We start from the raw sequence: 25,666 nt of genomic DNA, 5'->3' as shown, positions 1-25,666 counted from the left end.
GACCGAAGGGATCTGGAAACCCTTTCTACGTGGGCCACAGAACTCACAGGGTACCCACAATACTCTGACATGACAGTCCTTCTCAGAGCATCCCAGTGATAGGTTTGTGCAAAAGAGACTTGTGTCTCCCAATTGTGGGGACCACTGCATATACTAAGGTCACCTCAACACCCTACATCAGCCCCTGCCTTCAGCAAATGAAAGATATCCATGCCTCAAAAAATACCAGCGCTTCCTATATGTGTACTATTGAGATTAGGAAATATTCACACATAGAAGTAATGGCTGAGATGCATAACCTTCAATAAGTCTGACCAAGAAAGCTGACATGGTTTGGCTGTGTCCCCACCCAAATCTCATCTTGAATTCCCATATGTTGTGGGAGGGACCCAATGGAAGGTAACTGAATCATAGGGGCAGGTCTTTCCCATGCTTTCTCATGCTTTTCCCATGCTTTTCTCATGATAGTGAATAAGTCTCATCAGATCTGATGATTGTAAAAAGGCGAGTTTCTCGGCACAAGCCCTCTTCGCCTTGTCTGCTGCGATGTGAGACGTGCCTGAGATACCTTCCACCATGACTGTGAGGCCTCCCCAGCTACATGGAACCGTAAGTCCATTAAACCTCTTTCTTTTGTAAACTGCCCAGTCTGGGGGTATGTCTTTATCAGCAGTGTGAAAACAGACTAATACAAAAGCTTTCAAACAAACAAATAAACAAAAAAAAAACTACACCAGACACAGAAGACTATTATAAACACACATGCCATTCTTGTGTGCCACCTACAAGGATCAATCTCAGGGAGGAATCAGGTCATTTTCATGAACTCCAGCTGGCTGCAATGAGAATGGTGAAGAAAAACGAAAGTTCACGAAGACTATTACAAAACACCTGAGGATAAGCTATCTGCATCTATTATAGAATCTCTCAGGCATTCACTGCTTCTATGCAAATGAACACCTACACACTACCCTATTTCCTCAGAGCAACCTGGGGCTCCTGGGGCCTGAGTCAGGTGCCACTTTCCTGTATGGTTTTGTAATGCCCCTGCTAAGAGGGCCTTCGGCAGATGAAGTCTGCACAGTTTCTGAGAAGATTTTCCATACATGAATCCCTATGGCCGACTGGCTTTTGGAGTGTCTTCTGCGCCACCAAACCAACAACCTATCCCTACATAAATGGGGAGAATTCCTGATATCCATGTTGGACCAAGTGGCCCATTACTTTGACCATCCTGCCTGGACTGGGGGGACACTCTACCCTCTCTGGGCTAACTCCTTCTCCTGGGAATCTGGAGTTGGGACATACTCGAAGGGCTCTGCTCAACCTTAACTGAGGGTATGATGTGTAAACTTCAGACTGGGGTGGGGCTCATCTCCTGCTGTGCAGGAAAGAGTGAAGCAGCAGATCTGACTGCCATCCCTAAAGCACCTGTTGCGAGGCTGGCCCTTGGCTGGTATCTGGGAACTTGGATTTAGAAGGGTTCCCTTCCATTATTCCCTAACTGGTAAAAGTGGCTCATTGTGCCTAAGCTGTCTGCACAAACAATATGCTCTATGCCGCATACAGTATGGTTTATTTCCTTCTGGGAGTCTGGAACTTTGGTACTTAACAGGCAGAGCCTTCTTACATAAGCGGTCCTCCATAAAAATCCTGGGTGCTGGGTTTCTACCCAGGAGTTTCCCTGGCTGACAACATTCCACAGTTGTTTTCACAACTCATTTGTGAATGGGGGGATGAAGTGCAACCTGTGCAGCTCCATGGGCGAGGACTCGCCCCATGCACCTCTTCCCTGTACTGAGTTTCCCTCATGCGCTTGCATTGTAGAAAGTTACAGTCATGAGTGTGAGTGTATTTTATGTCTTATGATTCCTGGACCCCCCACACAGCTGCCATGCAGAGAAGCATGGCAGAGGGAGATGGGCACCTTAGTCCTAAGGGCTTTTAGTACCCAGTTCCACCAATTTGTGAGCTGTCTGAGATACCCTCAGTGCCCTTAAAATTAATTACTCCTTTTCCCCTAAGCTAGTTGGAGCACAACCAAGACATTACTATGGGGGAATAAGATAAGTAGAATCTTTTTTTTTTTTTGAGACGGAGTCTCGCTCTGCTGTCCAGGCTGGAGGGAAGTAAGCTGACTCACTCCGCCTCCCAGGTTCAAGCGATTCTCCTGCCTCAGCCTCCTAAGTAGCTGGGAGTATAGGGGTGCACCACCACACCCAGCTAATTTTTTGTATTTTTTAGTAGAGACAGGGTTTTGCCATGTCAGCCAGGCTGGTCTCGAACTCCTCACCTCAAGTGATCTGCCTGCCTCGGCCTCCCAAAGCGCTGGGATTACAGGCATGAACCACCACACCCAGTGATAAGCAGAATATTTTACAGTGGCATAACACCTGAAACGACTGACAGAATTGCCCAAATCTAAATCTGGCTTTAAAATAAATTTGAAACCACTGAGGCTGATGTGGGTACAGCTCTGAAATTAAAAATGCTTTAGCTATTTTATGTAATGGTATAAGCAATATGCCAACTCATTCCTAATAGCTGGTTTCAGTCATCTTTAAAACTTCACTATTTTTGGTCACTATAATATATCAATCAAAATCTCTGGAGTTTTCTGAGTTAATGTCTAACTGAATTAACTAATAATCATGTTTTGCTTCTTTAGGGAAAACAGGCAATAAATTGATACGGATCATAAATTTTTTCTTTCCTGGGAGAGGAATAATAGCAATCTCCTTTGGCACAATCTATGATAGTTAAGAGGATTTTTAATTGGCTACAGTGACAGTCCATAACGACGTAAACAGAAAATGTACCAGTGGCTTTAAAAATAAGCCATCTAGGCCAGGCGAGGTGGCTCAAGCCTGTAATCCCAGCACTTTGGGAGGCCGAGACGGGCGGATCATGAGGTCAGGAGATCGAGACCATCCTGGCTAACACAGTGAAACCCCGTCTCTACTAAAAATACAAAAACTTAGCCGGGCGAGGTGGCAGGCGCCTGTAGTCCCAGCTACTCGGGAGGCTGAGGCAGGAGAATGGCGTGAACCCGGGAGGCGGAGCTTGCAGTGAGCTGAGATCCGGCCACTGCACTCCAGCCTGGGTGACAGAGCGAGACTCCGTCTCAAAAAAAAAAAAAAAAAAAAAAAATAAGCCATCTAAAATCAGCAAAAACAATACAGTTGGCATTAAAAGTCTTCTCCTGATAAAATGGGGAGTTAAGAGAGTCAAAGGCAGTGCTTGCAATCTGAGGGACAAACAAAATTACACTTGTTGCTATGGGATACTCTCTTGCCACAATGTCACACAAGTGACTCTTTAAAATACAACTTTCAACCTAGTGCCTGATTATTAATGAGGATTTATTAACAATCTAAACACAATTTCAGCTGATTCCTGTCATAGGTCAGCATTTAAAAGACTACCTTGGTTTCTCCTCTTCCATTTCCAATTTTTTTTTTTTTTTTTTTTTTAGAGATGAGATCTCACTATGTTGCCCAGGCTGGTATTGAACTACTGGGCTCAAGCAATCCTCCTGTCTCGTCACCCCTCAAAGTTTTGGGATTACAGGTATGAGCCACCGCACCTGATTCTCCTCTTCCATTTCTAAAATAGACCGACCTTCCAATGGCAAGTGTTAGCCACCACCAAGCCACAGGATGCTGGTGCTAAAAAGGTCCTAAGATACCTAAGATATCCTTTCTTTGGCAAATAAGGGAAGAGCCCAAGCAGGCCAAGAAAGGGAGGGCCCAGAAGAAGAGAGGAGATCGCGTGCAGGACCCCTTCCTCTATACACCCGCCCTCCAACAGGAGCATCACTGGTGTGAACAGACACCTCTGGCATCTGCATAAAACGAGTCCCATTTAAAAACAGAATGACAATTAGAACCAGGTATGAACAGAGCTGTGCTATTCTACAAAGAAAATCTACTTAACTGATTACTCTGGATGTGAAGGACTGGCAGGCCACACAAGAGGCAGGATTCAACTAAAGAATGATAGAATTTTGTTTGGATATACGAAGCTAATTGCTGAGGTAGCTCCAATGCAGATCACGAAGATCTGGTTGAAAAGAAAATGTTTCATTTCCCTTTCCTTTTTCCTGTGAGTAGCAAAGATCAGGCCTTGAAGAATAAAATTAAAAGTTCACTATTAACTTTTCTTATAGTAAATTTGAGATTACCACACAGTTCCTACAGTTTTCAATAATTCAGTGAATTCACACTCAATTCAAAACAACTGTTGAGCACCTGTTCAGAGTGCACATGGAGGCTCCTGCCCTGCTGAGCTCCTGTCCTGACAGGGAGGTCATCATGAACACAAAGGGCCAGGACACAAAGTGCACTGTAGCAGGAACATCACCCACACTTTGGAGCTCAGAACAAAGCATCCTGGTGTGGCCATTTCCCCCGGAGGCACACCTCCTGTGCTGCAGGAAAGAAGCTTCCAATTAGACCTCTGGCCTGCTCTGAACTGTCCCGGACCTGCACTTATTTCTAAATCTGGGCACAGAGGAACGTGACATTCTGTGCATTCCAAGTGAAATCTAAATAAGCAAAGCCAATGAACAAAAATGAAAAGACACAGAAACACTTCTAAGATGTTGAGGGCACAGCCAGTCATGGAGAGGAGAAAATTCCAGGGAAGAGAATAGGAAGCAGACAAAGGAAGAACATAACAAGAAAACCATTCAAAGAACAAATATCCATCTAAGCTGCCAACTCACTCGAGAGGTTTTCTGTTTCCCATAGAGAATATCTAAGGCCAAAGGATTTCTTCAGAAGCATGGAAACTTCAACTAAGTGGCATCCATTTAAAACTTTCTGCTAATTTGAAAAGAAATGCATGCTTATTGCAGAAAATTTGGAAAATACAGAGCTGTATAAACAAGAAAATGTGACTGCAAATAAAAATTAAAAGCTTGCTTGGAAAACATAGAGATACATAAAACATACACACACACAGACTGAGTATCCTTACCACCCCTTATCTGAAATGCGTGGGTTTAGAACTTTTTTTATCAGATTTTGAAATTTTGCATTATTTGAGCATCCCAAATCCAAAAATCTGAAATCCAAAATGCTCCAATTAATACTTCCTTTGAACATCAGGTTGGTGCTCAGTAAGTTACAGATCCACCTTGGAGCATTTCAGATTTCAAATTTTCAAATTTGAGAGGCCCAACCTGTTTAATCCAATAATCCAGAGACAATCACTATTAATATTTTGATGTGTATCCTTTGAGCCTCTTTTGTGTGCATGCACACAAAGCAAGCATGATGGATACTTTTGCATATGAATGTATTTGTATATAAATACGTGCAAGTATACATGTGCTCATATATGAACATGCCAACAGAAATATGCCGATTTTTCTATTGGTGTGTTAGCATTTTCACTGATTGTATAATAATTCTTTAATACATAAAGGCATTAATCCTTTTTCCTATATATTGTGATATTTCCATCACTGATAATTTCATTGTTAGGATGCATTTTGACATGAGTTTTCATTTTTAGGCAATTTCCTCCATTGCTTCTACAAACTTACATGCCCCTTCCCCATTCTGACACTAAATATTCATGTATACTATTTCTAGATGATTATGATTGTTACATTTACTCTACCACTAGTCAATCCATCAGAAATCTATCCTGACACAGGGTGGAGGTGAGGTTATCATTTTATTTTTAAAGTGAGACTTAAAGAGCTGTGTATTCTATTATAATGAGCTGCTATCAAATGCTGGCTGACATAATTTCAGACCTGGCCTCTTTCTGGTTTGCTTCCAACGTGTGTTGAAGCAACTTTTTTTTTTTTAATCTTTATTTTTTTTTTGTAGAAATCATGGCGGGGGCGGGGGGGGGGGTCTCACTATGCTGTCCAGGCTGGTCTTGAACTCCTGGGCTCAAGCAATCCTCCCCGCTCAGCCTCCCAAAGTGCTGGGATTACAGGAGTGAGCCATTGTGCCTAGCTTGGAAACAACTCTAAGATGCGGGGGTCCATGATCTATCTTTATCAAAGAAACACAGAAAAAGATGGGACTGGGCACAGCAGTGCACAGAAGCCACCCTCTACTCTTGTCCTGGCATCCATCCCTTCTCCTCCTGGTCAGGCCCAGTGTTCTGGTGCAAGGTGTCACAGTCAGCACAGAGGAGCTGTCAGCACAGACAAGCTAGAAGATGGCACAGACACAAGTCAGGGTAGAAACCAACCCAACTGAGCAAATGAGAACCTACACTCCAGAGTAAGGATTATATTTACTGAGAACTTATGCTGTCTTACGTACAGGACTCGGTGCTTTGATGGATTATGCATTTAGTCCTCCTGACAATCTCACAAAGAGGTACTAACTCCATTTTACAGTGATAAAATTGAGGTTCAGGGAAATCATGTGGACGGATCATATGCACCAAGATTATGTGGAGAGTGTTGGATCTAAGCCTCCAGTTCAGGCAGTCTGATTCCAGAGGATCGCTATCGTCAGGCAATCATTCCAAGGCATTAACTATTCTTATATGGTGACCGCATCAGATTATCCTGAAATTCAGCTGCCTCCCTAGATGTCATAGGGCAGCCAGCTGAAAACATCAGCCACGTAAGATAAGCTATAAACATGGTAAGCTATGAAAAGTATTTACAAGGTTGTCAGTCTGTGCCAACTGAAGGGGAAATGCAGGTGCTCAGAGTTTTTAAAAAGAGAACTGAAAAGTAAGAGTTTATGGCTACCAGCAGGCCACAAGCGCTGTTTAACAGTAAGACAAGGCTATGGTAGACAGGGCATCAAACTCCCCCAGCCTGGGGGAATTATCCCTGCTAACCTCTATTCTGGATCTGTGCTCACTGAGCAATGTTCTGACTGGGAACAGGGCAGGTCAGGAGAGAGGATATGATAAAAGGCATACTGAGAAAACTGACATTCTGGGTCTAAATGATTCATCTGAGTTTCTACTATGTCGGCAGCTTTCTCCACACTGGAAAGCCCAAGAGACGAAATACTGGAGTTGGATGATGCTCCCAAGAAAAGTGAGCCACGGCACCCAAACAGCGCCTCTCCCGTGCATCTGACTTACAGGGTAAGACCTGGCCAAGAGATCTGACACCTGCCCTCCCCTCCCCCATGCACCTCAAGAGAAGACTGCAGAGGGGAGAGGGGAGGGCTGGCCTGAGGGTGGCACGGTATGATGAGTTCTGACCCAGAATAGGAAAGTCCAAACACACCACCTAAGCCTAAAAAAAATCTACATCCTCCTGTCCCTAAATAATGGATGTGTTGTTTTCTAACAAAGCTAGGGAAGGTAGAAGAAGGTAAAGCTGCAACACAAAACAGAAAGCCACTACTCAGGAAGACTGCCACTGTGCCACGGCAGGTCTGCTCAGGGTGGGTCATGATGCCCTGCCTTCATTCTTTCATTCCCCTGTCCCTGAAAGTTTCTTCTATGTGCTAGCCACTGCAGAGACTGTGGAATGTGAAAGGCACAGTTTCTACCCATGAGCAAGATGCAATCCAGCAGATAAACAGGCTATTTATTTCTATACCATAAAAATAATCACCACCACACAGAGGAATATGCAAACTGCATTGAACGTAATGCCACTGATTTTCTGGTAAACCATTACTCTATGTGTCACTACGAAAGAAAAAAAAAAAAAAGCCAATTAAATTTTGGCAAGTAACTGACTGTGCTGATTTCAGAGGTGTTCCAGCCAAGTAAAAGGTGTCTATCAGAATCAATGGAATGAAGGGAAACAGGGGAGCATCACCTATGAGGCAGCCATTGGGTCAGCAGGGACAGAGGGCAGGTGTTGTGGGCAGAGCATCCCACAGGTGATGGTCTTGCAGGCCTGCAGGGGAGGGGACCCACAAGAAGGTGAAAAGGGCTGTGTGTGTGTGCTGGCGTCTCACTGTTCCAGTGGTGAGGAAACAGACGGTCAGGCAGGGAGGAGCCTAAGAGAAGCTCCACTTGCAGGCACGTGGAAGAAAGGTGAGACAGGACATGATGGAGGCAGGAGGCTGGGAAAAGGCCTTGCCACAGACCAGGTGAGGAAGGAGGAGAGGAGTTCAGGAGATTGAGACCATCCTGACTAACACGGTGAAACCCTATCTCTACTAAAAATACAAAAAAAAAGTCAGGAGTGGTGGCAGGCGCCTGTAGTCCGAGCTACTCGGGAGGCTGAGGCAGGAGAATGGCGTGAACCCAGCAGGAGGAGCTTGCAGTGAGCCAGGATCATGCCACTGCACTCCAGCCTGGGTGACAGAGCGTCTCAAAAAAAAAAAAAATTAGATGATGAGGGAGAGAAAGCTGGCAGGAGAGGAAAGATGCTGACTTCTAATGTGGACATGCCAACCCCAAGGAGCAAGTATGATTTCCAGACTGGCTGCCTACCAGGCGGTAGGAAACACCTCTGGAACGCATGCTTACAGTGCCAGGACGGGGTAGCTCCTCCTTGCCAGGGGTCCTGGGAGAGGCGGGCTCAAGGGATCCCCAGTGAGGATCCCAAAGTACCTGTTACATCACAGGTAATGAGCAGACATTGCTGAGGGCTCGTTGCGTGCCTGGGACTCACCCTACTGCTTCAGGAGAGCAATCGTCTGAGGAGACAGGTGTGCCCACTGTCAATTTATAGAAAGTTATGACCCAAGAGATTATGTGACTGTAAATGCAACTAATGGCAGGCAAGGGCCTAAGACAGAGCTGGGTCCTAGAGCCTTGCCTAACTGGAAGCCAGAGGCTAGTTCCCTGCCGCCGGGGTGGCCACAGGCTGGCGAGGGCATGGGCAGCCCAGCACGCACAAATGAACCTGTCTGCACACTCAATTACTCATGGCTTTTGAGTACCCACCCTCCTCCACACACTCCAAACTAGAGGGAAAGACAGGTGAGGTAGTAGTTTTTGCAATTCATTTATTGAAATGGTCTGTCACAAGTAACTTAGGGCTAGACTAGAGCAAAGGTCCCCAAACCAAGTATTCAAAGAGACCTTTAAAAGGGCTGAGGTGTGATGCAGGAACCACATTCCTCCCTCACAGCTTCACAAAGAAAAGCAGGCACACCTGAGCTGGGACCTGCACTGACCTGGTGTGAAAACCTCCAGGGGCGCCAGACGAAAACAGCCACTGGGGTTGTGGTAACCACCTTCAAAACAGGTTCATGTGTCTTTCCTCTCCTGCCAGCCTCCCGTGGCACAACCTGGAGGCTTCTTTGTCCTATGGATTTTCCCTGGAGGGGTGCTGGAAAGACATCTGGCTCTGAGTTTACAGATATCATAGTGAGGACGGTTTCCAACAGGACCTGCCTCTTGAGGCGTTAGACTCCCAAGCAAAGCTCGGGAAGCAGCGAGGGCAGCAGAGCAGGAGGGCACAGGGCAGGGTGGGAAGGTGCAGCAGACCACTGACTGCTGGCCAGGCATGCACTCCCCTGCACCTGTCTGGCCATTTATGATCAGAAGCACAAAGGCAGCCACGGGCATGCACATTAACATGTTATGTGAATTGGAAAAATAAAATCAGACTTTTTCTGACAGAAGGTAAGACTGATTATAAGAAACAGGTGTGACAGGCAAAAATAAAAATAAATATCTAATTAAAAAGAAAGTAAGACTGATTTGACTGACTGGACTGACTATGATGCCTGGCTTTGCCAACAAAGTCATATGAAGAACCTGTAGCATTCTGAGGAAAATATATTTAAAACAAAAGAGAAGCTGAAAACATTAGTTCAGAGGAAAAGAGCAGGTGGGGGTTGCTCCATTCAACATATATTTGAGTTCTTTCTATGGGTCTGGCACTGTGAATGGCAGAGATATGTAAACGTGAAGACTTGGAATAAATCACGATACAGTGAAGATCTCTGCAGCAACAGAGGGGCATGCAGACTGCAGTGGGGCAGCAGTCAGGGAAGCTGTTCTAAGATGAAGCCTAGATTTATTCTCCCAAAGCTCCCAAGGGTATCAGGTTAAGCTAGGTGCCACCAAATATAAAGAGTAGTAGATATAATTAAAAGTCATGTGTTACAGTTGGTAAACCTTTTTCGATGTACTTCCCAGAAACTGTAAAAATGAGGGACTCCTCTAACTGAGTAACTCTTTTGCAAATCAAATAGATTCCAGTTCTCTACTGTCAATAAAACTGAAGGGGAACAAAACTGAACGGTAGCTGATTATTAGGAATTATTTTGGTTGATAAATCCCTTGAAGATTTTTCGACATATAAACTAGACGAAGTAGAAAGAATTCAATGATATGACTATAATAAAACTCTATTTCCATCTATTTATATAGATGAACAAAGTTCCTCAGCACTTACATCTATAAAAACAAAGGCTTGGCCGGGTGCGGTGGCTCTCATCTGTAATCCCAGCACTTTGGGAGGCCAAGGTGGGAGGATCACGAGGTCAGGAGTTCGAGACCATCCTGGCTAACACGGTGAAACCCTGTCTCTACTAAAAATACAAAAAATTAGCTGGGCGTGGTGGCGGGCGCCTGTAGTCCCAGCTACTCGGGAGACTGAGGCAGGAGAATGGTGTGAACCCGGAAGGTGGAGCTTGCAGTGAGCCAAGATCGTGCCACTGCACTCCAGCCTGGGCGACAGAGCGAGACGCCATCTCAAAAACAAAACAAAACAAACAAATAAAAAAACAAAGGCTTTGATGATGAATACTGCCTCATTTCAGTAATAAGTAATATCCAACCACAGAAGCATCTCACCAAGAAATGTTTTTCCAAAAAATATTTCACTTTTCTGTTTAATAATTATCCATTAAAACGTACAGGCGCCCGCCACTACGCCCGGCTAATTTTTTGTATTTTTAGTAGAGACAGGGTTTCACTCTTAGCCAGGATGGTCTTGATCTCCTGATCTCGTGATCCGCTTGCCTCGGCCTCCCACAGTGCTGGGATTACAGGCATGAGCCACTGCGCCCAGCTTAGGTCATATTTTTATAGAAAAGAATATGATAGTGTGATAAATGACTTTCCAAAATCAAAATATATTATACTACTATAAAATTTTATGGAGAAAATAGAATGGAAATACAAATTCAAGATGATAAAGGAGTGATACGAAATTTCCAACTGTTAGAGAGGAGCATGTTCATACATTTTTAAAGGACTGATGGGTATCAAATCACTATGGTATTAAATTTCATCTGAAACATTTGTTAAAGAAAGACAGTTTATTTTAAAATATCAACGTTTATAATACATCAGAAATTATGTGCTTTGATAAGGTAAAAAAATTTTAAGGTCAACATAAAAATGCTTGAGGGAGTTCAGTTTTTCAAAATTGTTTTCCATGGTATGTAAGCAAAGGAACAAAGCATGAAAATCACTGGTGTATGCTTAGGTCTTCCCCATGGCACTTGACATGCCCTGAAGGAGACACACCGAGCAACTAAGGGCAGCTAGAGAAAGGGGCATCTCAGCATCTGCACACACAAAGGAGCTAAAGACAGCTGGGAATGCAAGTGAGGTGGGGAAAGCAAGGTCATCACAGCGCTCAGAGGCAAGTGATTCCGACAGGGCAGCGGAAAGTTGCTCCCAAATGCTAGATAAAAGGAGAACAAAAAGGGCGGTTGTTTCACCATGCAAAAGTTCAACACTGCCCAGGAACCAAAACACCACCCCAATGAGGACAGCCACAGAATATTTTTTCAATTTCTGTATTTCTAAAAGGTTGTGCAACAAAAACTATGACATATTTTTATTTCTGAATTTTAATGTTTCTACTTTGGCTTCAAGTCACTCAAGGGACGGACAGTTTTTATTCCTTTAATTATTTCAAGGGACTCCTGAGAAACATAGATTTCGCACACTTAGGGTTTTTTCCTCCAAATTCTTTGTTAAGACAATAAATCTCTAAAAATCATACTAATTAAAAAGAAAAAGATGTGGCTTGGCTGCTTTCTCATATTATTTAAGAATATTAAGCTCTCACATCTTTGAAAATGATTAACTAAAATAAGTACAGAAAAGGAAAGGACACGAGGAACTACAATTCTTCCCCACAAGTAATGAGAGTAGCATGAAAAACCGTGGCAGGCCTCAAACTTCTCTCTGGCCTGGCAAACTTCTCTACCCCCAGGAGGAACTCTTGGTCCCTTCTTTGCTGAACAGCTCCTGTACAAAGTCTGCAATGCCATCCTCTTTGTGTGAAGAAAGAAAGCAGTCACTCTGGTTTTGAATAAAATACCCTTACCTTCAGCCTCTGGAGGGGTCTGATGAGCAGGCTACTTACTCAATTTGTTGGAGTTTTTATTCTCCTGCTTGGAACAAGAAAAAAGTTCCATGTCCAGCCTAAATCTCTTGGATATCCAGAAGGAAAAGGAATTCAGCAATCACGAAAACTCTGACGACATCATGCAGGTGCCATCTAAATCAGTCTAGTGAACAGCTGGGAGGTGGGATGCATGGCCGACAACTTGTTTGTCAGATCATAAAGTGCTGAGGGGAAAGAGAATGTGGGGTCTGCAGAAACACAGAGCTGTCAAGACCCAGGAGCTGCATGTCTGTGGTCCAAGCAACAGCTGCCCTAACATGACTGTCCTCATCCCAACCATGGCTTCCTATCCACAAATCGAATCTAAACTACTGTCGAAGTACATCAACCTGAATGAAGGAAAGAGATCACCAGATTCAAAAGAAAGGACTCTACCAGAAGTATGCATTATTGTCTCAGACTACATTTCTTCCAATTAGAAAAAAAAATACAGTAGAAGATCCACAGCTGTGGTCCTGTAATGGAAATATAAGTTTACCCAAGTGACGAATTATCACAATCAAATCAAGAATGTTTCCGGGTTTTGTCATCTTCCTTCTTTCAATCAGTCAGGTTGGCACAAGGAATACTGACATCCAGTATCACATGCCTTTTCCTCTAGGGGCTAGTGGGTGGCAAAGACAAAAAGGTCGTTTTAAATTCCACAGTACGGTTCTGACGATGAAGAAAGATCCACAGGCTACTCCTATGGGAGCTCACCAAGGGTCCACTCAACCCAGCCTGATGGGTCAAAGAGACCCTCAAGGAGGAAGTAACAGCAGGAGGAGCCTGGAGGACAGAAGAAATCAGCTGTGTGAAAAAGGGGAGGAGAAATCCATGTGTAAGGCAAGTGGCAGACTTGAGGAAGCAAGTGATTTCAGTATGGCGGAAGCTCAGAAGTACACAAAGAAGAGAGGAAGTTGCTGGGAAGGAAGGCAGAGGCTGGATCACGATGGGCCTCATATTCCATGCTGAGATGTTTGAAATTTAACTCTAAAGCAACTGGGGAGCCCTTAAGAAAGGTTAAGGAAGCCAGTGGCACAATCATATCTGACTCATGGGAAGTCCTGTTAGCTAGCGGCAGCATAGACCCGGGACTAGAGAGGGATGAGGTCAAGGGCAGGGAGCCCAGTCTAGAGACTGCTGCAGTAACACAGGTGGGGAATTGAGTCTGAACTAAGGCGGCAGCAACTGCAATAGGAAATAGTGGTCAGGTTCAAGGCTGGGTAAGAGATGAAACTGAGTACACCTTGGAATGCCTGGATGCAATGGTGTGCTAGTAAATGTTTAACAGTCATGTGTTTTAAAAACGCTCTGATTTGTAGCATTCGCCAATTTCCATGGTGTAAATACTCTGACTATGGCTATTTCATGCCACCAATACGATGTCACTGAACCTGGAGCTGGGAAGAAATGTATCTCCAGCACCGCCGCCCACCTCTGAGAAGAGGAGAGTCTAGGAAAATCCAAAGCCCTCCTTGGCTTAGGGACCTGGGCAGGGTAGACAATGCAGAAAGTCAACTGGAATTCTTAAGTTCTGTCTGGGACATACTGAGTCAGGGGAACCTACAGCCTTCACTGGAAAGATGTCCAGCAGGCAGTTGAATACATGCATTTTGAACAGTACAGAGAAAAATATGGTTAGACATGACAGTTAACACAAATGCCATGAGGAACTGTGTGCAAATCAAAAAGGTAAGAGGGTAAAGGAGAGACCCTGGGAAATACATTAGAGAGACAAATAGAAGTTTATGAAGATGTCTCAGAAGGAGTTTTCAGAAGGGCAGGATTTCTCAGGACCAATTTGCCAAAAGCCAATTCACCAAGTAGCCAATTCTCTGATTATCATGTCACCAAATAATTAATTCATTAAAGTTACCAAACCTATTTTTAAAATTGATTTTTTTCTAATTATTTATAAAGCAATTGTTCATTAGAGGCACTTAATTTCAGCAACTTGCCCATTTGAAAACAGAAGGCCAAAAAGTTTTTTAAAAGCACGGAATTCTTGGCGACAGCAAGTGCCACATATGTGGGCAATAGCCCAAGAAGAGAAAATGTCCTTAGGTCACTCTACCGCAATGCTCCACAGAATGGCAGGGGTAGGAGGAAGTTCCCAATGGGAGAGTGGACAGGGAGAGAGGTAGAAATGGCGTAGAAGCTTTCACCTGAAGAGAGATATTGGCTATTTTCCCTTTTTCTGTGAGACTCGTGTATGTTTACATGTTGAGTAGAAAGATCCAGCATTTAAAAAGAAACTGAAGCAATAAACAGAGAGGTCAGAGTAATTGATGCCCTGATGTTCCAGAATAGGAAAGGGAAAGATATCTAGTGCAAAGGTGACGAGGGAAGACAGAGTTCCCTAAGCTAAGTATGGAACAACCCTGACTTAGGTCAAGTTTCCTTCTACCAGGACAACCAAGATTTGGGAAATCCACTTAGAAGCTCTAATGCAATTTCATGGGAATCTTGTTAGCACATCTTCTGAATGAAGTTGGTCTGCACCCTGAGTTCACAAGAAGCAAGAATGAAACCTGAAAGTAAGCCAACTTTGTTTCTTGTTTTTATAGTACTATCAGTAAGTGTCTGCAAAACTTGGTTTTGACCCTCATTTTTCATGGTTCTAAACACCCATCTTCACTGCCACTCTCCTTCCTTTGTATTATCCCACCCCTCCCAATGGCTTCCTGCTTCACCAGAGGAAAAAAAATGTTTCTTTTGTATCCAGCACACCGAAAACTTACTTCAGTCTTGCCATTACTTTTAACGGCAAAAACCGAAATTACTTTTGGACCAACCTAAATACTTGATGCCTATACTAATTTATTCTTGGAAATGTTTACTTTTCATAAACACATAAAACTCTTTCAAATCAAGTCAGTGTCTTGCTTAACCAAAGATTCCCAATAATATTAAATCAGCACTATACCTTGCCAAAATTGTTATCTAACTGTTACTGAAGTGTTATCAATTCTCATATATGAACTTACTATCTTAAACATGTTTGGTTATTTTCTGGTCCATTTAGGATCTTCTCTGAATTAAAGCTTAGCAATTGCCCAAAAAGTTAGGGATAGAATCATGCAGGACTCCAGCATCCTAAAGTAATATCCTGGTCACGATGTCATCATTTAACAAGTTTCTCCTGCCACCTTTTTCTATAGGAATCCAATGAAGATGTGTGTTTGCCACATTGTGTAAGTTTTATCTTTTCTCTCTTTTGCAGCCAAGGCCCAGGGAAGGGGCTGAAAAGAGAGAAAATCCCTAGGAGAAATTCCACACACACTTGGGATGAACCACAAAGATTGTACGATCTATAAGAATAAACTTAGATATGGTTGTTATTATTATAGAGGTGGCAAAAAAAAAAAGAGAAGAAAACATCTGCACCTAGTGTACGGGTTCAATTCAGCTCTCAACTGACACAACAGAGCTAGTTAGTGGTACTTTTATTTAAGGATTATATTTTGCTTTCTTTTACACACTGTCTAAATTAACAAATACTTCTGATCTTGTGAGAAATTATGCAAATATCAATTCTAAAAGGAAAATTTCTGACTCTTAGGGTAGAAACTCTCATGACACAATGTATGTAGAAATAATACAGCTGATTAACAAAATGAGGATAGATGCTTCAAATAGGAAATTCTAAAAACACTGCAAAAGAAAAAAATCCCCAAAGAACTACCATTAAACAGTATATGTGTGGGTCACTAAAGGGACTCTATTTCATATTGAAAATTAAATCTAGTGAGAAATCAAAACTAGGCGAAGTACCAACATAAGCCTTTTTTAAAAAAAGAAGCATAAATTAAGGACCTACCGTCTGTCTGAGATTTACTGAGGAATATTGTGCTGGCCCGAGGATGATCTGAAGGATTGAATTCCATGTTCAAATCTTTAAAGAAAGGAAAAGAAATTATATGAATAAACCATCTGATAACTAAGAGGAACCAAGATTGACTCAATTCTTTTCCAACTTTAAATTGCTAATACATTCAAGGATTCTGGAAACCTATAGCTATTATGTTAATAGATTCTTTTGGTTCAATTCAGAATACTGCTATTTAGAAATCTGAAAGTCATACATAAAAGTAGAGAGTTGGCTAGACACCTATTAGCCTAAGAAAAACTCCACTTTCTTCTGAAAAAATTCTGCTCTGCACCCTATATAATAAAATAGCAGGACAGAGTTATAGCATGTGATTAAAGAGAGTTATGTGCTACAACAGATTCATCTAAACATTACAGTCAAGTATGTTGTAGTTCCTTATTCAAGGTGATTAAAATAGGAATATCTCAACTCATTAGGGCGAGTCAGCATCCACATACCCTGCTTAATTATTTTCTGAAAAAGCAAAACTTATTCCTTAGAGCAAAAGCTACAAATCGGCCATTTGTGGACCTAATCTGGGCCCCAGAGATGTTTTGTTCGATTCCTACTTTTTAAGAAACATTTAAGACAACATATAAAAGAGATTTCAAACACATCACACATCTCTCTCTCTCACACACACACACACACACACACACACACCCCTAATTCCAGCTTCCCTTGAGAAATCAGATCGTTTGGCAACACCCTGCCTCCACCCCAATGGTCACGATCAGCTAAAGCCAAGCAGCTGTGACCCCTTCACAGTGGCTATGTCCCTTATGGGACACAAGACTCCAGCTCCCCAGTGACCACCCCTCTCTGCTTTACTGGCAGGTTTTCACAAGCATTTGATTTTGCAATCTTAGAACTCTTAGAACAATCTCCAAGGTCTACAACTTGTCAGGATGGTACAAACAACTTAGAATGCCATCACAGAAGAGTTTTTCCATTTTTTTTTTTAACTGATCCCATAGAAAATAAGCAAAACAGAAGAATTAAGTTAGGGGAGGAAACAGAGATCAAAATTACTGGAAAGCCAGAATGATCTTCAAATCAACTTAGAGTCAGAAGAAAACTTTTTGGGTTCAATTACTTCCACAAATTTGCAGAGAAACCTAATCAACACTAACAAAAACAGATGGTGCTATCCTTAGCCTTAATAGCTAATCAATCAAAGATAAAGTGAAAGAAAGACGGATGGTCAAATAAATACACACTGGAGGTAACACCTAATCACTTATCCACAAGGAGATTTATTCTCAGCAAACTTCTGAAGCGTGGTGACTTTTTCCTACATCAGCCAATGGCTACTGGGCCAGTTCCTAATTTCTCTCTGAGTACCTGATTAAAGAAACATCTGAATCTTAAACAGATGCTACTTCAATTATCTGGTCCTTCTTGTATTATATAACTTCTATTAACATTACACAATAATTTCAGAGTTAAAAGGTATTAAGGAGTTTTGATGGAAGGAGAAAGATGGGTGGAAGAGACACTGAATTTTTCGAATTTGCTTCAATTTGAACTACAGTTAGTCAAGAAATTTCATGGTGAAAATGACTCTGCAAGGAGGTTTCCTGCTCAACTAGGATATAAAAGGGGTTAAATAACAAATGTGCTACTAAATGTTTTGAGGGCTTCTGCATATCAAAATGAGGGCAAATATAAAATCCTAACCATGATGGATGCTTTTAATGTCCCAGAATCTTAACACATAGTCCCCTAGAAAAGCATCACTGGGAACACAACACGTATGCAGTTCCCACATGCCAGCAAGGTGACACCAGAATATCGATCCTTGGCCTCAGACAGCATCTGGACTAGCGACTACTACCTTATTCCCTTAATGCCCAACTGAGACTCATCAACCAGACCAGTTTTCTTTAAGACCCACTTTTATTATTAAAATATATCAGTAGGGGTTTATGGAACACCACAATCAAAAAACGTAAAGCTTTCCTGTTTGGAACCAAAATAACACGAGACTGTCATTTCTTGGAGAATTGAGATCCTGCTCCTAAGTCCAAGAATGTCCTGGAGGACAATCCCCTGACTGCCTGGAGACTGGGGTTCTATGCTGTTACGTTTACAAGCCCTCAAAGTTGTTAATAGGGATGTCACAGATTCTAAGGGACAGCTTCCAATAATGGGGCATGTTTACTAGTAAATAACAGTACTATCATTTGGATGGTGAAATGCTATCATACCATCTAAAAATCACATGAAGAATATTTTATTGACATGGAAACTTATGTAGGTCATTAGGTGACGAAAGCAGTATGATACCCTTTTGGGGGAAAGTATGTGTAGGCATAGAAAATACATTAAGAGAATATATACCAACATTTGGTTACCTTTGAATAATGTGATTGTTTTCTGAGTTTTATGCACTGTAAACACTTTTGTTGGTTTTTTGGTTTTTGTTTTTGAGATGGAGTCTTGCTCTGTCGCCCAGGCTGGAGTGCAGTAGTGCAATCATGGCTCACCGCAGCCTCAATTTCTGGGATTTAAGCGATCCTTCTGCTTCAGCCTCCTGAGGAGCTGAGACTACAGGCATGCACCACAAGCCTGGCTAATTTTTTTATTTTTTGTAGCTACAGAGTCTTACTATGTTGCCCAGGCTGGTCTCTAGCGATCCTCCTGCTTCAGCCTCCCAAAGTGCTGGGGGATTACAGGTGTGAGCCACTGTGCCCAGCCTATTGGTTTGCTTTTTTAAACTTTTGTTTAAAAACTACTTGTGAAAACTGATGTGACCCTCTGAGTGGCTGGACTGCCTCTCCAACACACAGTGGTGTTCCCAGGAGATGCCCTGAAGCTTGAATTCAGAGGAGATTCACACAGAGTCACCAAGATGAGACTCCCCTCGGCAGTGTCCACTGTCATAGAAACTCAGGGTGAAAACTGACCGGCTCAGAGGCACTCCTGAGCAAAGGCACCCTTGCCCTCCACCAGCAGCCCCTGTGCCTCTCCACTCCTCCTCAAGAGGGCTGCAGCGAGGAAAGGCAGAAGGACCCACTTGTTCTTCTGTGGGGGAAGCCAAGCAGCAGAATTATGTCTCTCACTCTCCCTATGAAAGGTGAGCACCAAGTGGGAGGCGAAGAAAAGCCTGTCACGTTTCCTTCACAGCCAACTTATAACTCTAAGTCTGACAAGAATGCTCCCTGGGCCACAAGTGGTCCCTAATGGCGACAAGCCAGGTGTCATCGCTCCCCAGTGTGGTGACACACATGAAGTGACTTGCAGAGTTCAGAGACTTTAAGACCAGTGTCTGATGTGAAATTCACAGATGAGGCAAGTACAGGCCAGATCTTGAAGAAAACTATGATAATTACAATATGTGTTCCGTCACGGCAACTCCACCTCTCTGGGGAACCAAAAAAAAAAAGGGAAAAGCCACCATTCTCATGAGCCAAGCAAAATGAACCTGCTTTATCATCCCAACTTCACACTGAAGCCAAGCACGACAAAAAGTGCAATTTTAGCCATAAAGGAAAAAAATCTCATTGCAGAGTCAGGAAAAATGATATCCCCAATGTTTACCACGAGGTAGAACACACTTGGAAGAGCGTAGTGGTTTCAGTTCACCTCTATGATGTTTTTCAATGACAAAAATTAAAAGGAATAAATTCATGGAATACTGAGCTTAAAATTAGAGATTACAGACGAAATACACTTCACTGCTAAAGTATGCTGACCACTTCACTGAAGTCAGCTCTAACAGTTTATCACTCATTTTTAAATAATCTAAACACTGTTCACATGATCCTCCCTTAATCCACCCCAAAATCACATATCCCTCACCCCTCACGAAGCCCCTCTTGGAACCTCACACAGCTGGGCCTCCCTTAGACCTGCCTTTGCAGCATGCAGAGAGCTCTGACTCTTTCTACCTACTCCCATCAAGCTCTTGAAGTACCTCATGCGCTAACTCACCCAGAAGAAGAACTTACAAATTTAAATAGTTACTCTACTGGGTGTCATTGTAACAGAAACCACTGCCTTACTGATAAGAGTGAAGCCCTACCAGAGCATTTCCATCCCTGAGAAAAGACTACACTACACAGAAGCCGAGAGCTCTGCCACGAGGCAGGCGGGCATGTGGTCGGCCTCCAGGAGGGGCAGAGACATGTATGGCCTGGTTTATCCTACCCAAACTTACAATTGATTCAGGGAGTCAAGATGAAGTACATGACACATCAGAGTGCAGAACCAGCTAGGGAACAATGAAGAATAAAATATGTGACCAAATCCTAGGAGACCACAGAATAGCATGCTTACAAAAAAATAGCTTAAACAAAACACTGGACTCATAATTTTACAAGTCAAAAATAAATATTTTTTTTTCCTAGCAAGGCTATTCAGTTGAATTCAGTTAAATGGACCAACATGCATTGAGTCTCCACTCTATGCTAGGTATTATGTTCAATCCTGTTCGTATCGAAATACTACTTTGAGGTAGTAACTACTTGTGTCATTAACTTTCCTATTCTACATGACCTATTTCATGGTCATAAGAAAGCATTCTTGGTTTTTAAAGGGCTACAGTCAATTAATGGTGAGACAAAACACGTATTTAGCTGACTTCAAAATGCATCCTATGACATTTCTATCATTTACCTTCATGATTATACTGCGATAGGATAAATTAGCATTTCATTAGACGTCACGAGGATATACTGAGAGGTTGTCAGAGCCGGTCCATTCTGCCACGGTTTTCATTAATTCATTCATTCATTCATTCATTCATTCATTCATTCAACAAATAATCACTGAGCATCTACTAGGTACTAAGTACTGCTGAGTTACAGGTACTGAGGATACAGAAGTAACGAAAGAGATCAAATTTCAGCCCTACCCTTCTAGGTTGAAGGTATAAAGTATTTCAGGAGAAAACAAAAAGAATGAAAAACCCATAAAGACTGACTCTATAACCCACATTCAAAAAGCTGAATTTAGACTCTCCAGGAGTTCTCAGAATCATTCATTCCCCAAAGAGATGCTCAAACAGTAGAAAAAGAATTACACATTTTATAATATAAAAGATCCAGATTTGAATTCGTTTTTGCTAGCTCTATGGCCTTAGACAAATGGTGATACTATTCTGATCTCATTTTCCTTATCTATAAAGTGGGCTAATAACACCTAGCTTCGAGGACTGCTGTGAAGATTAGGAGTTATGTACTAGTGCAATGGGCAGGATGCCCGCCACACAATAGGGGCCCCAGAAATAATGGGTATTAAAAACATTAAGCCACAGCACTTAGATCAGGGCTAAAGAAATAAAACTCTCAATACATAAATGTTAGGCTTAGAGACATTAAAGACTGTTAAATTTCATTACACAATTTCTGTTCTCTAAAGAATGCTGGCTTGAAATTGATGTTTAAAACTTTGGTGTTGTATACCCCTGACTTAGAGTCTCTTATCTCCTAAAAGAATGGCAAGATCATCCATAAATTAACCTCTGAGGAAGTAATGCTTTAGAGGAAAAGGCAGTTTTAAGGAATGTCATGGAATCCTGAGTTGACTTCAATCTAATATTTAGGAAGCAGAGTTTTAGCCTATTTTTTGTTTATGATGTTGATACCTATTAAGATACATAGCTGAATTAAAATATTCAAAGAACAGTTTTCTAAGGGCCTCCTGCCAGACTCTGAGGTGGCAACTGAATGTTCGGTCACACTGCTTTCAGTCCATGTGTCAGCTGAGCACAAGGTAAAATACAATGCCTTTATTCAAAAGTAAAAAATTGAACAGCATGTGGCACAGTTTAATTCGGCAGTATTCTCTTATATCGGGCAACCTCATTTTCTTCAATCTTTTCCACAGATGTCACAATAACAGTGATCCACAATTGCTCATCTCAGCTTTTAAACCAGCACCAAGTTTACCTTCCAGTATTATAAAGGATCCAGGTAATAAGATAGTGGCTAAGAAAAGCAGCCGTCATTAGCTATCATTAATGGTCTGAAAAACTAGTAAAAAGCAAAGCAGAAAAGCACAGCAAGACCTAAACAGCACTGGATGTAGAGGAGGCGCCAAAGCAAGCCTGCAAAGTCAAACCATCCCCTTCCCCTCACATCCCCCTTTCTCTGCACTGCCACACCCCAAACTGATAATCACTCCCATAAATCATCTCCACAAGATGAGCTGTCCACTCAGGTCTAGACAGTGTCTGTGAGCAGAGCCCAAAGGAATCGAGGGTCCTGTGATTCCTTGATAGGTTCTGGAATTTCAAGAAATATAGAAAGTGAGCTCCAACTGGGAGGCCAACTGTGATACAGCCCCACCGTTACCCTCCGAAGACATCACTAGTTCTATTTCCTGTCTTTTGAGCAATATTTGATATGGTTAAAATCTCAAACCCCTAATTTCAATTTTAGGTAGTCACATTTCCAAATCTGGCTATGATGTGGGAGGCAATTATGAAATCAACAAAGCCTGTTAATTTTAAATCAGATTGTTTCTTTTGTTGTTACTATTGTCCGTCACTGCCTCAAAATCAGTGATTATTTCCACTTGTTAGTGTCAACAGGATGAAATCAGGAGCTGACCTGGCTGGTTTGCTCCAGGAGGCTGTCACCAGGCAAGCCTGAGACCAGGAGCCCGCATCAGCATTCCCATGAGAGCAACGGCTGCTGCAGCCAAGTGCTGCTATGCAATTCTGGTTAATTCCACCTAAAGCCATCTTTTCTACTCCCACTGACTTCAAGTTTATTTTCTGGACTATTATAACACACTTATATTTAGTTGTTTCCTATTTTCACTCTCTTTCAGCCGCTGGTGCCCCTGCAGGTGCTCTCCGTGTATGTCTTCGCAAGGGTGTGTCCCTGTGTCCACACGTCTACGTGTGTGGGCCTCCAGGGCAGTCTCTCCGGGAGTGGGCTGCTGTCTGAATGGATGTGTATCTGTGTGCAGCTCTCTGTGCACACATATCCAGCCCTCACTCATCTGCTCTGTTTGTCTGTCTGTCCCTCCATCTCTCTGTCCATCTCTGCATCTCCCTGTTTGCCTCTCCTTCCCTCTGTTGGTTTATCCACCTGCCTGTCCATCTCTCCATCTCCCTGTCTCTCCAACTCCCTGTCTCTCCATTGCCCTATCTCTCCATCTCCCTGTCTGTCTCTCCATTGCCCTATCTCCCTGTCTGTCTCTCCATCTCCCTGTCTCTCCAGTGCCCTATCTATCATCCCTGTCTTCTCCCTGTCTCTCCTTCTCCCTGTCGGCCTTTTATCGCCCTATGTGTCTCTCCATCACCCTGTCTGACTCTCCATCACCCTGTCTGACTCTCCATCACCCTGTCTGACTCTCCATCTCCTTGTCTGACTCTCCATCTCCCCCTGTCTATCTGTCTCTCCACTGCCCCGTCTGTCCGTCTCTCCATCTCCCTGTCTGTCCATCTCTCCATCTCCCGGTCTGCCTCTCCATCTTCCTCTTTCCAACCCATCTCTCAGCCTTTCTTCTACTCCTTCTCTTTTCCTCGCTATAACTATCTGTTTCCTTTTTCCCTTCCTCCCTCCCCAGTTCCTCTCTGCTGCCCTATTTCTAATTTTCTATCTTAATGTATCTAATATTATATCTGAAGATTAATCAAGGAGATAAGATAATGTTAAGACTAAAGACAGACTATTCTGCTACTACACAGACCAGATAACCTAAAAGCTCTCATGCTACAGGTACTTCGAAATGTGAGTTAAAATATAATACAGCCTTTTAAATGCCAGTGTGGCAAGAAAGCAAGGTAAACGGTCTAAGGCCCGAATCAAAGAGACAACTGAAGTCTGTGGCAGGACAGGGGATACCCAGCTGTGTGAGCTGGTCTTGGGTTTTGACAAGGTGACACACATGCGGGTTCACACCAGTGATGTGGCATAATTAAGAATCCTAACTCCCTTTACTCTCAGAAGTGTCTTGGTTTGAAGACACTATTATTTTAACGCTCCTGCAGGACAGGATATAACACAGGAGTTGGAATTGACACTTTTACATATAGCTAGAACTCTCAGAGGGCTATGATGTTAGCAAAAACCTGAATTAAGAAAAAGTATCTATGAACCCAAATGAAAAGGAGGCTGGGCCTGGCAGAGGGAGCAATTGCCCAATCACCCAACAACTGGTAACTATCAGTCTGTCTGTATCTCTAATGTGGTTTTTGACATTCTACTTTACACATGTAGCCCAGAAAACTCCTGGAAAAGAAATTCACACCAAATTCGCCAAATTATAAACCACTCTAAAGCAGGCTGTCTCCCAGAATTCCACCAGATTATGTCCTCTGATGACAGGCTCGCCATCTAAAATGGCAAGACACAGGAGGAAAAACAGTCTTGTGACTCTCAAGCAAAAGTAAAGAAACTCAAAAACATCAAGATCAGACCCTCAAAAACTTGAGATAACAAAACTAAATAAAGACCACAGAATAAATTTGTGCACAGTGGGGAAAACCAAAATAAATATTAAAATAAGAGGGAACAGATACTCTGAAAAAATAAAAGGGAGTTTTAGAAGACTCCCTTTTTGTCTGTTTAAAAAAGAACCATGTTTGTAGGATTCATATAGAGACATACACATATACACACAAGTGTCTATACATGCATGCAAACACAATCACTACAGACTGAATATTTGTGTCCCCCCAAAATTCATACACTAAATCCTAGTTCCCAGTGTGACAGTATTTGGAAGTAGGACCTCTGGGAGGTGACTGGGTCATGAGGGCAGAGCCCTCATGAATACGATTAGCGCTCTTATGAAAGAGGCCCCAGAGAGTGTCCTTGCCCCTTTTGCCATGTGAGGTTACGCTAAAAAGAAGATGGTCATCTATGAATCAGGAAGCAGACCTTCCCCAGACACCAAATCTGCCAGCACCTTGGTCTTGAACCTACCAGCTTCCTGAACTGTAAGGAATACATTTCTATGGCTTATAAGCTACTCAGTCTATAATATTTTGCTATAGCAGCCCAAATGACTAAGATGGTCAATGAAATCTAAAATTCAATAGATGAGTTAAACTGCAGGTTAGACATTCCTGAATACAGAACTGGTGACCTGAAAAACAGATCTGAGGAAATCACTTAGAATGGAGCACACAGAACAGAGTTATATTGTATAGAATGAACTAAGTTCAACTAACAGGGGCTCTACATTCCATAACCACCTAGGATAAAAACTCTCAGCAAACCTCCTTAATCTGATAAAGGCTATCTGCCAAAAACTTAACAGCAATCTGTATACTTAATGGTGAAACATCAGACACATTCTCAAGTCAGGAATGAAACTGGGATCCACCTACCATCAACATTGTACTGGGGGCCCTAGTCAATGCAAAATGACAAAAAAATATAACATACAAGGGATTTATTGAAATGGAAAGAAACAAAATTATTGTTATTTGCATATAATCCTCTACATAGAAAATATAAGAGTTTAAAAACCTATTAGTGCTAGACACAAACCGACATATAGAAACCAATTTCACTCCTTCATCCCAGCAATAGTGCTCAACTTAAGGCACAATGTCATCCTCTTCACCCTAG

General features: G+C 42.5%; 1 protein-coding gene across 6 annotated transcripts in view; it reads right to left on the bottom strand.

Annotated features, from left to right (window-relative positions):
• The window catches only part of CCNY (cyclin Y), a 222,971-nt gene that overhangs the window by 69,691 nt on the left and 127,614 nt on the right, over positions 1 to 25,666 (bottom strand). For 5 of the 6 annotated variants that reach the window (XM_015146741.3, XM_015146746.3, XM_077945051.1 and 2 more), the window contains 1 exon segment: positions 16,080 to 16,154. The exons of the other annotated variant lie outside the window; for it this stretch is intronic. In XM_015146741.3, the coding sequence (XP_015002227.1) occupies positions 16,080 to 16,154 (75 nt within the window). 6 annotated transcript variants of the gene reach the window in all.

The sequence above is a fragment of the Macaca mulatta genome, chromosome 9, assembly GCF_049350105.2.
Source record: "Macaca mulatta isolate MMU2019108-1 chromosome 9, T2T-MMU8v2.0, whole genome shotgun sequence".
Classification (NCBI taxonomy): domain Eukaryota; kingdom Metazoa; phylum Chordata; class Mammalia; order Primates; family Cercopithecidae; genus Macaca; species Macaca mulatta.
The sequence above is the reverse complement of the archived record's forward strand: the minus strand, read 5'-3'. Positions and strand labels throughout refer to the sequence as shown.